This window comes from Carassius carassius, chromosome 19 (assembly GCF_963082965.1).
Source record: "Carassius carassius chromosome 19, fCarCar2.1, whole genome shotgun sequence".
Classification (NCBI taxonomy): Eukaryota; Metazoa; Chordata; class Actinopteri; order Cypriniformes; family Cyprinidae; genus Carassius; species Carassius carassius.
In genome coordinates this window covers 6,208,009-6,222,709 of record NC_081773.1, presented here as the reverse complement: position 1 = coordinate 6,222,709, position 14,701 = coordinate 6,208,009, and the positions used below count along the sequence as shown (strand labels likewise).

General features: G+C 43.8%; 1 protein-coding gene across 1 annotated transcript in view; it reads left to right on the top strand.

The window, feature by feature from the left end:
* LOC132094941 (ecto-NOX disulfide-thiol exchanger 1-like) overlaps positions 1-14,701 on the top strand; it is a 107,405-nt gene that overhangs the window by 68,381 nt on the left and 24,323 nt on the right. The window contains exon 6 of the mRNA XM_059499638.1: positions 778-1,011. Within this exon, the coding sequence (XP_059355621.1) occupies positions 778-1,011 (234 nt within the window). The remainder of the gene's footprint in view (positions 1-777; positions 1,012-14,701) is intronic.

The window sequence follows — 14,701 nt, the reverse complement described above, 5'->3', positions numbered from 1 at the left end:
TTTGTTACTGACTGATAATTTTTTTCTACCTCTTTGGCATCTCTTTGTGTTTTGTTTTGTTTAATTTTGTTTCATTCAGTTTGTTTAGTTTCTCTATCTTTCTAATGTATTTTTATTTATACTAGTAAATGTTTGTTTTGTTTTGTTTCATTAGGGGACTGATTAGGCTTTCTACCTCTTTGGTGTGTCATTGTGTTTTTGTTTTGTTTTGTTTCGTTAGGGAACTTATTATTTTGTTTCTCTACCTTTCTCTATCAAGTTAACACATGTGTTTTTATTTATACAAGTACATTTTTGTTTTGCTTTGTTAGGGAAGTGATTATTTTTTTCTACATTTCTGGTGTGTCATTGTTTTTTATATTTATGTAAATATTTATTTTTTCATTATGGAGCGCATTGTTTCTTTACCTCTCTGTTGTTCTTTTTTATATATGAAATTTCTCATGTTTTATAGTAATAAATAATAACATAGTAGGAAAAAAACATACAGCTTGCATTTATCTTTGCTGACAAGTACACTTAAATCAGCTGCCAGTCAGCTAGGTACAAGTGCATAAGCAACATCTGATGCATATGCTGCAGCATACATGCAACATAGCATGAGCAGCTGTACTGTTTTGTTCAGCAGGGGCTTTTTTTGTGTTGCAGGAAGGAACATCTTAGAATGAAGCAAATCCTAATTCGCATTCAATAAGTTTATTCTAGGTAACAGATAGTTGATATAATAAAGCAGCCTGTATGAGAGCTCTGTTTGCTGAAGAATGTTTGTTGTCCTAGGCTATCGGATGCGCATTGGCTCCAGCACTGATAAAAAGGATTCAGGCCGCATACATGTAGATTTTGCTCAGGCAAGAGATGACTTGTATGAGTGGGAGTGCAAACAAAGATTGCTGGCACGAGAGGAACGGCACAGACGGAAAATCCAGGAGGACCGTCTGAGACCTCCATCACCTCCTCCCATAATGCACTACTCTGAACACGAGGCAGCTCTATTGGCTGAGAAACTGAAAGGTAAGCTTTCCCACAGACTGTGGTGCCATGATCTCATCTAGTCTTTAAAGCACAGATTTGTCATCATTAATGTAATGCCCAGAGAAATTTGGGTTCTTAGGATAAGCTTCAAGGCAGAACTTTTATGCTTCTCATAAAGGCAGAGTGTGGTAAGATGACCTATGCCGCCAGGTCTGCCTTCCTTCAGACGTTTTGCAGCTGTCCTGATCTCTGATGATGTGACGGACATTAATGAGTGGCTACATAGTTTTGAGGCTGTTACACTTCAGTCCTCTTTCCTGTCTGCAGCTGCCAGCCGAACAGCCCCAGCTGTTGTTTATTCTTTGAGACTGGTGTGTTTATATGATCAGCTAGTTCCATTCATCAGCTTCAATGAGACCAATGATTGCCAATCAAGTGAACACTGAGTACCAGGCTTCTGGAAAGCCAAAGGGTTTCCAAGGTTGACTAAATAGTTTTCATTTGCTTTTAGTGTGTTTAAAAGGGGATTTGGTTGATTCTAGTCTAGAAAGCGGATATTGTGCAAGAGTTTGCTTGTAAATTGCTTGGTCATAGCATTGAAGACTTACAGTATAGTAGTGCCCTTTAAATGGAGTTTTATTGGTGATGAGTCGAGACTGAGACTATCGCGAGACTGTGGGTGAGAACCAACATGGCAGCGCTCAGAACGCAAACGCAACGCAAACACTGGATTACTATCAACTTCACTCATTTATCAAAACAACCTTCACTATACTATATAACCAATCTTGTCAAGATCCAGATAACTTGTTCAACTTCATTGACAGCTATTTCTATAATCTGGACATTATGTCAGAACCAAACAGGAAAATACGCAAACGGGATTCATCCACTGAAACAGACGAGGAAACTACAGTCGAGGTCAGTGTAAGCTGCCATACTCGGACTTCTCCATATAGACATCCGTGATCTGAAAGCTAGTCTCGAAGTTTCCCAATCCCAAATCGAAACTCTAATGCTAGATAACATCGAACTAAAAAAAACGCATCATGCCTCTCCACTCAAGTCACAAAACTCACCAAAGAAAATCAAATTATGCAAGAAACCATATTGGACATCCAGTGTCACAGCATGCGCGATAATCTCATATTTTCTGGAATAAACATACCTCCACAAAACACACCCGACGATCCAGAGAAGGCAATACGAGAGTTCAAGCACAACTCGCTCAAACTGCCTGCAGTAACAGTTGAGGAAATAACTTTCCACCGAGCTCACAGTCTTCCATCCAAAGACCCCAAAAAACCACCTCCAATAATCGTTAAATTTGAAAAATTTAAGCACAAAGAACTCGTTAAAAGCAGAGGAAATCAACTGAAGAACACCACGTATGGGATGTACGATCAGTTCCCCAAACAAATTCAAGATCGCAGACGAAAACTAGTCCCGATGATGAAGCGTTTCCGTGAAGAAGGAAAGCGAGCTACATTATCGGTAGACAAACTTTACGTGGATGGAACACTCTACCGAGATCCAAACATCACTACGTGGCTGTATCCTAACTAAACTTTCACTTTCCATTTTAACACTGACTGTTCCAAAATGCATTCTTTATAGCCATACTGCCATAACCTGTTACATATATCATTCATCACGCCAATAGTTATTACTGAACTCTGATTATAGACCCTGATGTCTCTTCTTCTTTTTTTATTTCTCTTCCCTTTTTTTTTCTTCTCCTCTTTATTCTCTTCTATTCCCACAACGCAATGTCTGCATCTAGCAACACATGCATTGTGTTATTATCTCTCAGTATTTTTTATTTTTTTCTTGTTACTCGCTATTCTCTATGTCTCCCACATAGTGTATGTCGGTTTTTTGTATACGTGTCCTGTCTATTTATGTGCAGACCAGCGTTTATATTTGTGTTCTGTACATCTATGTTTTGTGTCTGTTTGAACGAGCCAGCCAGCAAGCCTGGAAACTACTCTCACCCCTCCCCCTCCCTATCATGGGTACCTATCTTAGGTACAAATAGCACATCTTATATACTATTTGTATTTACATTTAATCATGCAAACACTTAAACTGATAACATGGAATGTACGTGGCTTTCATACCACCCCTAAACAAATTTAAGTAATTAACCACCTCGTTAAATTAAGGGCAGATATTTGCTTCTTACAAGAAACACACTTAACGGATACAGAACTACAACATCTCCATTTCAAACAATTCGACAAAATATTCTCATCTACATTTAATAGCAAGCAAAGAGGCGTTTCTATCTTGATAAACAAAAACATCAGCTTCACTCTTAATTCCTCAATTTCAGATCCAGAAGGTAGATTTATTATCATCAATATATCAATCAATCACTTAACTTTTACGCTAGCAAACATTTATGCTCCGAACAATGATGACCCATTTTTCTTTCATAATCTTTTCTCTCTGCTGTACAATTCCACAAATCTCATAGTAGTCGGAGATTTCAATACTGTTCTCAACCCATCATTTGACCGTACACATAATCACAGTAACAGATGAACTTGTCACTCATCAGAAGTAATTTAACAATACATGACAGATTATGGCCTTGGCGATAGCTGGAGAGCAAGAAACCAACTGCTAAGAGAATATTCATATGCCTCTTCAGCCCACCGTTCTTCCTCTAGAATAGATTTTTTTTTGGTTAGCAACTCCTTAATTCAACAGATATTAAAAAATACTATCCATTCAATTATTATCAGTGACCATGCCCCTGTATCTTTAACATTAAACATCCCAGCACAAAAGAAAACCTCTACAAGATGGCGCTTCAACAATTCTCTACTAGAAGACCCCAATTTTACCACCCTTATAAAAAGAGAGTGGGCATCCTTTCTGGAGATGAACGACTCTCCAGAAATCTCACCATCAACACTTTGGGAATCGGGCAAAGCATGAGAGGCATAATTATATCATATTCATCACACAAGAAAAAACAGCAACAACAATTGGAAAACACTCTTGAGCAGAAAATAAAACTGCTTAGCAATCCACAGTTTACTGCCCCATCTGAAGAAGTACAAACTGAACTCAAGTAACTTAGGACTCAATTAGATAGTATCATAAACAAAAAAACACAGTTCTGTATACAGCAACTCAAATATGATCAGTTTCACCTCAGCAATAAAGCAGGTAAGTATTTGGCAAACATGTTACAATACAAAAATGACAAATCAAGGCAAAACTACGCAGGACCCTCAAGAAATCAATAACTCTTTTCGCCATTTCTACAGTTCTTTGTACACTAACGGCACCCAACCTCTACAATCTGAAATTGACTCTTTTCTTAACAATCTGGACCTTCCCTCATTAACCACAGAACAAGCAAACTTTTTAGAACAATCCATCACCCCTGAAGAACTCATCAAAGCCTTACAAAGCATGCAAAACAATAAATCACCTGGACCCGATGGACTACTGGCAGAATTCTACAAACACTTTTGGGACATCTTATCTCCAACTTTTAACAAATTACTCACAGAAATCCAAACTACATGTACCATTCCCACACATATGAACACAGCGCTCATTACTGTTCTGCACTGTACTGTTTCTGAAACCCAACAAGGACCCAACACATCCCTCTAGTTACCGCCCACTTTCATTAATCAACACTGATCTGAAAATTATCACAAAGACTCTAGCTACCAGGATTGAAACAGTTATGCATTCACTAATTCACCCTGACCAGACAGGCTTCATCAAAAATAGAAATGCAAAAGACAATATCCGCAGACTTTTCAATCTCATCAGCATTGCACAAGGACAGTCACAAAAAACTATAGTTGCATCACTAGACGCAGAAAAAGCATTCGACAAGGTCAACTGGACATTTTTATACACCACCCTCCATAAATTTGGTTTTGGAGAGTCATTCATCCAATGGTTAACAACACTATACACTTCTCCAAGGGCCGCAGTCATCACACATGGGATCACTTCGCCAAGCTTCATTCTGCACCAAGGAACCAGACAGGGATGCCCACTCTCTCCATCCCTCTTTGCCATATTCATCGAACCACTCGCAGCAGCAATACGCCAAAACAACAAAGTTAAAGGAATCCAAGTCAACAACTCTCAACACAAAATTAGTCTATATGCAGATGATTTACTATTATACTTACAAACTCCATCCCAATCACCTAACGAAGCATTCAATGTCATCAACAAATTCTCAAAAGTCTCTCACTACACAATCAACTGGAATAAATCAACTATACTTCGCTATTAGGAGACGATGTGGACTCTGCAGATCATGACCCCTCCCTTCCCCTCATCAAGTACTTAGGTATATCAATTTCCCCCAGGCTGTCAGAGATATACAACCTCAACTATGCCTCACTCCTCAAGAAAATAGAAGATGATTATAAACGATGTAACAAGCTCCCACTCACAGGCCGTATAGCAACAATCAAAATGAAGATACTCCCCCAGATCAATTACCTATTTTCAATGATCCCAATTACCCCGACAGACTATTGGTTCAAAAAATTAAATTCTCTCACCACTCACTTCTACTGGAAAAATAAAAAACCAAGGATAGCACTTACAACACTCCAAAACACAAAACACTTAGGCGGACTTGAAGCACCAAATTTCATGCACTACTACCTGGCAAACCAATTACAATACCTATATAAATGGACTCAACAACAGACACATTCCGACCCATGGCTTGATCTTGAGCAATACTTGTGCTCCCCCAACTCAATCGCAGACCTCCCCTTTCTACCACAGTCAATCAAAAAACTAGACTTCTATCATAACATTACAATAGCAACAACTCTGTCAGCCTGGTGGAAAACCAACAAAATCACCAAATCACCCTAAGCTCCATGTAGGTATACCCCCATCTGGTACAACCCTGACCTCCGTCTTTACAATAAACCAATCCACTTCCCCAAATGGCTACAAAATGGCATCACCCACCTTCACCATGTATTTGAAAATCATAAATTTATGTCATTCCCCTCAATTGTCCAGAAATTCGGGATTGGGAGAGACCAATTTCTCTTCCTAATGAAAATCAAGTGACTGCACCTGGTGCAATTAACTGGAGTGCAATTACTGTGAAGACAGGACCAGACTAGAGGAATTCTAGTGCCTACGGTGAAGTGCCTAAGGGGAAGTGAGCCCACTAGTGGACACCCAGGGTAACAGAGACTAGACAGCGTGACACTCTACCCTTCTTGCCTTCTACTGGTGTGTCTTTTGTTCTTTGTTCATGCATGTAAATGTTTGTTTAGTTTCCTTTATTTAAAATAATATATTGTAACAGTGAACACTCAGTTCTCCAGTTAGGGTTGTAATGGTGAGGACATTTTCCTAATGTCCTAAAATAAATTCCTAAAATAATAGGCAGGTGTTGTTTTTAGTTGGTTTGAATTTTCCCTCTTTTCCTCACTTTCTTACTCTTTTAAATTGCTTAAAAGCACCATGTGCATTTTACTTTTACTTTCAAATAAGCAGCAATTTGTCATTCGAATTTAATTCAAGCAACAGCAAAATAAAGCATAGAACGTCTCTAGGTTACGTTTGTAACCCTAGTTCCTTGAGGGAACGAGACGCTGCGTCAAAAAACGCTTTGGGGAACGCGCCCAGCGTGAGCGACTCTGAATATGATATCTAATCTATCTTAGAGAAGAGCGTGACGTCACAGGCGGGGTGACGCAAGCGACCAGGAAGCTATAAAGGCACAAGCCGCACAGCTGGCTTCAGCTTCGAGTACCAGCAAGCGCCGGCAGGGGTGCCGGGGGTATAGCTCCGAGACGCAGTGTCTCGTTCCCTCGAGGAACTAGGGTTACATATGTAACCTAGAGACGTTCCTCTTCAGGTACTCGAGCTGTGTCGAAAAACGCTTTGGGGAACGAGTACCAACGCCGCCAGACTACCAAACCCCTGCCTAGTGTGTATCCAAAGAGCACAGCTTAGGACGAGGGGACTGAAGTGCCTGGAGTGACTGGTATGTCTAAGCCATAGAATCTTGCAAAAGTAGAAGGCGTTGACCACCCAGCAGCATTGCAGATGTCCAGCATGGACGCATCTGCTAGAAAGGCCTTGGAGGCCGCCATACCCCATGTAGAGTGAGCCTTGGCTCCCGACAGCGGGGGAAGACCAGAGGACTCAAAGTGGCGTTGATAGTCTCAACTATCCAATGACTAATAGTCTGCTTAGAAGCAGGAAAAACCCTATTGGGAGGACCGCAGCATGCAAGCAATTGGTCCATTTTTCTCCACAGGGCAGCTCTGTGGGCGCATGCATCCAGCGCTCGAGCTGGACACACACAATTTAGCTTCTCTTGGTCGGGCTCCCGAAAGGGAGGAGGACAGAAGGCCTTCAGCACTACAGGTTGTGGTGTGATAGAGGGCACCTTAGGAACATATCCCGCTCGAGGGTATATGAACACTTTGGTCATGCCAAGTGCAAAATCAAGATAGGTAGGGGCCACTGAGAGGGCCTGTAAATCTCCTACTCTCCTCAGAGAGGTAATGGCCAACAGAAAGGCGGTTTTAAGAGTCAGATGTCTGTCTGAGATATCTTGAATCGGTTTGAATGGAGATTTGCAAAGAGCCTCTAACACCACACCCAAGTCCCAGGGGGGAACACGGGACCGTACTGGAGGTCTCAGCCTCAGTGCACCGCGGAGGAAACATGTAACTAAGGGGTGTCTTCCCAAAGACTGGCCATCGAGAAGGGCGTGGTAGGCCACAATGGCCGCCACGTAAACCTTCAGCGTGGAGTGGGTCAACCCTGAAGAGAGCCTGGCCTGTAGAAACTCCAGAACTGTACCAACTGGGCAGTTTGCTGGGTCTAGCTGGCGGTCTCTGCATCATGAGGTGAAGAGTTTCCACCTCAGGGCATACAGTTTCCTCGTTGAGGGAGCTCTGGATTGGAGGAGGGTCTCAGCAACTTCAGTTGAGAGACCAGCTGCTAACAGTTGTGCCCCCTCAGGGGCCACACCCACAGCTTCCACAACTCCGGGCGAGGGTGAATTATCGTACCCTGCACCTGTGAGAGTAGGTCTGTCCTGATCGGTATCTCCCATGGAGAGCCGTCAGGGAGCAAGACCAGATCTGCGAACCATACTCGGCCCGGCCAGAGCGGGGCTACTAATAACAGAGGGACCCCGTCCCGGCGATCTCTCGCCAGAACTCCCGGGAGCAGAGCAATAGGGGGAAAGGCGTACAGACGAAGCCTCTGCCAGGTATGTACCATAGCGTCCAGTCCCAAAGGAGTTGGATAAACTAGAGAGAACCAAAGGGGACATTGTGATGTCTCTTGAGTCACAAATAGGTCTACTTGAGCCCCTGCCAAATACTCTCCATATCTGCTTCACCACCTCTGGGTGAAGTCTCCATTCCCCAGGCCTCGGCCCCTGCCTCGACAGTATGTCTGCTCCCATATTTAGTTTCCCAGGAATATATACTGCTCTTAATGAGAGGAGTTTGCTCTGGGACCACACCAGGGTCTGGTGCGCCAGCTTGTACAAAGGGGCGCGAACGCAGACCTCCCTGGTGGTTGATGTAAGAGACCACCGATGTGTTGTCGGTGCGCACCAACACATGGTGACCCCTTAGGTCTGGGAGGAAGTGCTTCAGTGCACAATAAACTGCTAGCATTAACAGCAGAGACACGTCTACACATTTTGTGAACGTGCAGGGTGAGAGTGCAAGGCCGAAGGGAAGTACTCGATATTGGTAGGCTTCGCCCCCGAAAGCGAACCTCAGAAACTTCCCTTGTTGTGAAAGGATGGAAATGTGGAAGTATGCATCTTTGAGATATATTGAGACAGACCAGTCCTCGGACCTGATCTGGCCTACAACATGTCTGTAATCGGGCGCAACCCCCCATCCTTCTTTGGAACTGTGAAATACCGGCTGTAGAACCTGGACTCCCTGTCTTGAGGAGGGATCACCTTGATGGCCTCCTTCTCTAATAGGGTTTTCACTTCCTGTTCCATAACCAGACCCTGCCCGGGGCCGACTATCGTCGGAATAACCCCGTTGAATATCGGCGGTGCAGAGCCGAACTGAATCAGTAGCTTTTTCTACTGTGTGCAGGACCCATTGAGATACATTTGGCAGTAGTTTTCACGCTGCTAAATAATCTACTAAGGGAATCAGTCTCTCGAGACTGACCTCTGGTTTAAGAGGCCCCCGCAGGGGCAGCGAGCGTCTCAGCCCCGCTACGCGCACGGGCGGAAAATACTGAGAACGATGCTCGCTGGGGACCGCTGCGCCCTGGAACACTGGCAGGGTTGGCAGACCGGCCCCCAGAGGGCGCTGAGGTGAGACGGGCACCGTGTAATGCGGTGTACACCGCTCCACCCCAGTAGGGGCCGCCCTCTGCAGTCGTGACCGAAACGTGTCATGACTTCTTAACCGAGGGCCTCACAGCCTGAAGTACGGCCCTCAGATCCGCCTTAGGCTGGGAAAAACCCTGGTTCAGAGCGTTGCTTCAGCCTCCGGTCCCGACGCAGGGGGAGCACGGGCAGCAATGCTCTGACTATAGATTGAGAGGGCTGCTCCCACCCAGCAGCCCCTCCAGTTTATAATTTCTCAGAGTGAGATAAGTGTCATTATATTCCTCAGAATTTAATGCAAACAAACAATCAGACGAGTAAACACGGTCTGCCTTGTTGGTATAATTCATATCTAACTTCTCATAGTCAGATAGATACTGAATTTAATTCCTCAGAATTAATGCAGTTAACCAATCAGACAAGTAAAGACGGTCTGGTTTTGGTAAGATTTACATCAAACCTGAAAATGATGTAGTACACGCGTTGCCTCGGCAACACACCAGCCGCTTAGTCACACAAACAATATTAATCTCCTCAGAGATAAGTAGCTGCAGCTGCGAGTTCACAGAGGGGGAAGGAACCGCTTCGCGTGCTTCCGAACCTCGAGAATGAACTCTAAATCTAGGGAATACGGGTGGAGATAGGCAGAGCCGTCTTAGCCCCGTCCTTAGATATGCGAGAAGCACAGTCAGCCCCCTTATTTTATTTTTCTCTCGAGAGCTGACTGCGTGAGCTGCACTCCTCATTAATGCTGCTCGTTATACAGTTAGGCATAATATGTTTGTGAAACTGATGCTTGTGTAACTGTTTGTCTGTGCAACTGATGTTTATGCAGCTTATGTTTGTGCAACTGCGAGCTCATCGATGCCCTCCGTTTCAATCTCCTCGGAAAAAAAAAAAGGCGGTGCGTCATGGCCGTCACTCGGGGGGGTGGGGGGGGGGCTGCAGCACTCGAGCTTCCGCACCCGGAGATCGGGCAGATCTGGCGGGTGAGGTAGGAGATAGGGACGCGCCCGTCTCCATACCCTCCAGCAGATCTTATCTGCGAACCCAGCGAGTGCAGGCGCCGCTCCGCTCTGCCTCGGCGAAAGCGGGACCGACACCGCAAGGAACACTGGCGAAGACTCCCCCTCGAGAGAGTCCTCCGGGATCGAAGCGTCCACACTGGCTTGTACCAGTGCAGGCAGTCGGCTCCCTCAAGAGCCAAAACAGCGTGCCTCAATCCCAGGCAGACCGCGCACAGACCGTGTATTCCCACTCGTGATGAACACACAATCTGAAACGCGATCTGGATTCGCCTTTCAGATGTCTCGTCTTAACTTTGCTCTTTGACTATTGCTAATAGTGACAAACAACAATAAATAAGACTGACAAGACAGAATGACATGCACACACAGAGCGCTTGCTGAAATACGCAAAGCTGAAGCCAGCTGCGCGGCTCGTGCCTTTATAGCTTCTTGGTCGCTTACGTCACCCCGCCTGTGACATCACGCTCTTCTATAAAACAGATTAGATATCATATTCAGAGTCGCTCACGCTGGGTGCGTTCCCCAAAGCGTTTTTCGACGCAGCTCGAGTTCCTGAAGAGGAACCTAAAACTTTTATTAACAAAACAAATAAAAAATATACCATGTTATATGCCTAATATAAAATAACAAATAACTTACACAAAGTTTAGGTATACAAAACTGAAGATCAGTAAACACTGTGGAACCAAATAAATAAGAAACCTTTATTAGCTAAACAAATAAATAAGCTTGGAGACATGGCATACTTGATGTAAAATTAAGAAGAAAAAAATACACAGTTCAAATGAATAAAAATCAGCAAACACTGTGGAACCAAATAAATAAGAATGTTTTTTTAAAAAACTTCCAATATCCCCATAATAGCAGTAATCAACAGGCTTTTCAAAAATCCAAAATATTTTTTAAAACAGACGTATTTGCATGCCATTTTGAAACTCTTCTGCCATCGTCTTGTCTGTCTCACCTATCTCTTCTTGTCAGCTTCTCCTTAAATGATCAATGAAATCTGATCTGTGATGCGACTTTCATTCGGCATGCTGCATTGAGCAGCTGCATTTAGTTTTAATTGTAGTGTCTGTTCTCTAAAAGACCTAAATTATTTTTCTTACTATAAAAAAATCAAAATGGTGTTGGGGGCGGTGGTGTGATGGGGAAGTGACGTAACCGGTGTTGCGGCTTCACACTGGTAAAACTATCACAGTAACCCTAACTCCAAGGTTGACTGGATTTTCATTTGCTTTTAGGGTTCTTATTGTTATGAGGAGTCAGAGACGTTCGGATCCATATGCAGAACTTTATTATAAGAATGGTTGGATAAGCAGTAATCAGGAACGGCGTCAGCTATGTCAGGGATATCCAGAATCAATAACAGTCACGAGCAGAGGTCGGGGTAGGCGGCAGAGTATCAAAGGCTGTATACACAATCCAAAATCAGACACAGGAAGAACAAACACAGGAAAAAACGCTCGGAAATGCTAGACGGGGCTAAACAAGACTTCGCCAAGACTGAAAATTATTGTGCTGCTTAAATGTGTCTGTGTGTATTAGTTGCAGGTGTGTGTGTGTAATTAGATGCAGGTGTGTGTGTGTGTGTGTGCAATCAGTCCCAGGAATGAGGCAGGATGGGATATGGAGTTTGAAAAAGGGGATGGAAACAAAAATGCCAGAGTCCTGAGTGGAGTGCCCTCTATTGGAGTTTATGGGCACTCCAGCTAATGATTGTGACATAGCCAAGAAATATATACTTAAAAACATACTAATAAACTAACGTTAAATATTTAAAACAGCTAGTTCATATATAGTCGGACGCAACTGTCATATCACGCGTCCTGTGACAAATTTGGCGTATCTGCGCACGGAAGTTATCAGTCTAAATGTTCTGCAAAATCAGTCAACGGTGAAAATCAATAGTAGCTTTCATTTAAAGTCCAGCAGTTTAACACTAATATTGGGCATAAATGAACATGTAAAGTATTCAAAATGGGTAAGTTCATATATTTGGAGTAAAGCTGAGTTGAACTGATGCATCAGTCATACAGCGCTCCGGACCGCACGCTTCAAGACAAGACAGATGCGACGAACAGAACAGAACAACAACAGAAACAAGAATGAGATGCATTCTATCATAACTGTGGCATTTAACTCAGTTAGTGAGGGCTCGTTTAAAATATTGCACATATACAGGCCGTTCAGATTACTTGTTAAAGTGCAATGAAATACCTAATATCAGCAGACGATGTACGTCTGTTTGAGGATGGAGACTTTGTAATGGCCAAAACTATTTGCATGCATCACATTATAGTGCAGACTGCATGAAAATAATAACAATTAAGGCGGCAGAGTGAACTTATCATCCATAGTGGTTCTCACGCAGTATAATAATAGCTATTATTATTATAATCTAATACATTAATAGGAAAATTAGCCTTATATCGCCTTGATTATCGACAGAGAAATCTGCTTATGTCGATATCTCTGACTATCGTTGATACACAATACTATCGTTTATCGGCACAATCCTACCTGAGTGGCCTCCGCGGCCATAACAGGACAGGCAATGAGTTCATAGGTGGCCTCCATAGCCAAGACAGGACACAACGAAAGTTCATGGATGGATACTACTGATGCCTCTGAAGGTTCTGCAGCAGTTGCCGCCACCTCTGGAGGTTCCACAGCAGTAACCGTCTCCTAGACAGCAATACAACAGGCTGAAAGAACATTGCTGGTTGCAACAGACAGGATGTGATGAGGCTCTGGAAGTTCAGCTGAGATGTGACAAGGCTCTGGATGATCTGTTGTGATATGATGAAGCTCTGAAAGATCTACTGAGGCGTGATGAATTTCTGGAAGAACGGTAGTGATTTGACTGGGCTCATAAAGATCAACTGTGACTTGACCTTGTTCACGGAGATCAAAGATGACTTGACACATGAAGTTTAACTGTGGTTTTACTTGAGTCATGGGTGTTAATGGTGACTTGACCTGACTCTGGATGGTCAACGGTGACTTGACCTGACTCTGGACGGTCGACGGTGACTTGACTAAACTCTAGGAAATTAACAGGGACCTGATCTGCGGGGACCTGACTTGACTCATGAAGTTTAACTGTGGTTTTACTTTACTCATGGGTGTTAATGGTGACTTGACCTGACTCTGGACGGTCAGCGGTGACTTGACCTGACTCTGGATGGTCAACGGTGACTTGAAAAGACTCTGGGAAATCAACAGGGACCTGATCTACGGGGACCTGACTTGTCTCTGGGAAGTCAACGGGGACCTGACTTGACTCTGGAAGGTCAATGGGGGCATGACTTGACCCTTGAAGATCAACGGGGACCTGACTTGACCCTGGAAGATCAACTGCGGCTGTCATCTTGCACAGTGGCGTTGGGCTGGAGGCCATCTTGTGCAGTGGCGCCGGGCTGGTGGCCATCTTGTGCAGAGGAGTCGGATGGTGGCAATCTTGTGCAGTGGCTCTGGAGTGGCAGCCATGAAGTGAGAGAGTCTGGGGTCGTGTGCCTCCGCGAAACCCACAGTGAATGCTGAGCCAACAATCAGCAATGCATAGTCCATAAACTGACCAAGAGATGAGCGGGGACCCTCACTGATTAATCGTGACTTTATCGGTTCATTTAGTCCATCACAAAAAAAAATCAATCAGCACAGAATCCGGCAGATCATAGAAGTAAGTGAGGTCTAAGTACTCTTGTACATAGTCCTCGAGTGATCCAGTGCCCTGCTTGAGGGCTAATAATAGGCTTGCCATATCCATACCTGGCCAGTGTCCATACGAAAAGCTGCTGGATCCTGAGAGGCGAAGTCTTCTGTTACAAGGAGTCAGAGACGTTCGGATCAATATGCAGAACTTTATTATAAGAATGGTTGGAAAAGCAGTAATCAGGAACAGCGTCAGCTATGCCAGGGATATCCAGAATCAATAACAGTCACAAGCAGAGGTCGGGGCAGGTGGCAGAGTATCAAAGGCGGTATACACAATCCAAAATCAGACACGGGAAGAACAAACACAGGAAAAAACGCTCGGAAATGCTAGACGGGGCTAAACAAGACTTCACCAAGACTGAGAGTGATTGTGCTGCTTAAATGTGTGCGTGTGTATTAGCTGCAGGTGTGTGTGTGTGCTGCAGTCCTGAGTGGAGCGCCCTCTATTGGAGTTGATGGGCACTCCAGCTAATGATCGTGACACTTATATTAAGTTTTTAAGTAATTTGGGATATTTTTTATTTCTTATCTATGGCTTTACATGGACATACTTTAAGTTTTGCGTCAGCAACATTGCTCAGGGGTGGGCTGTAGATATTCTGCAGATCTCCTACCGTTTTCACACAGACAA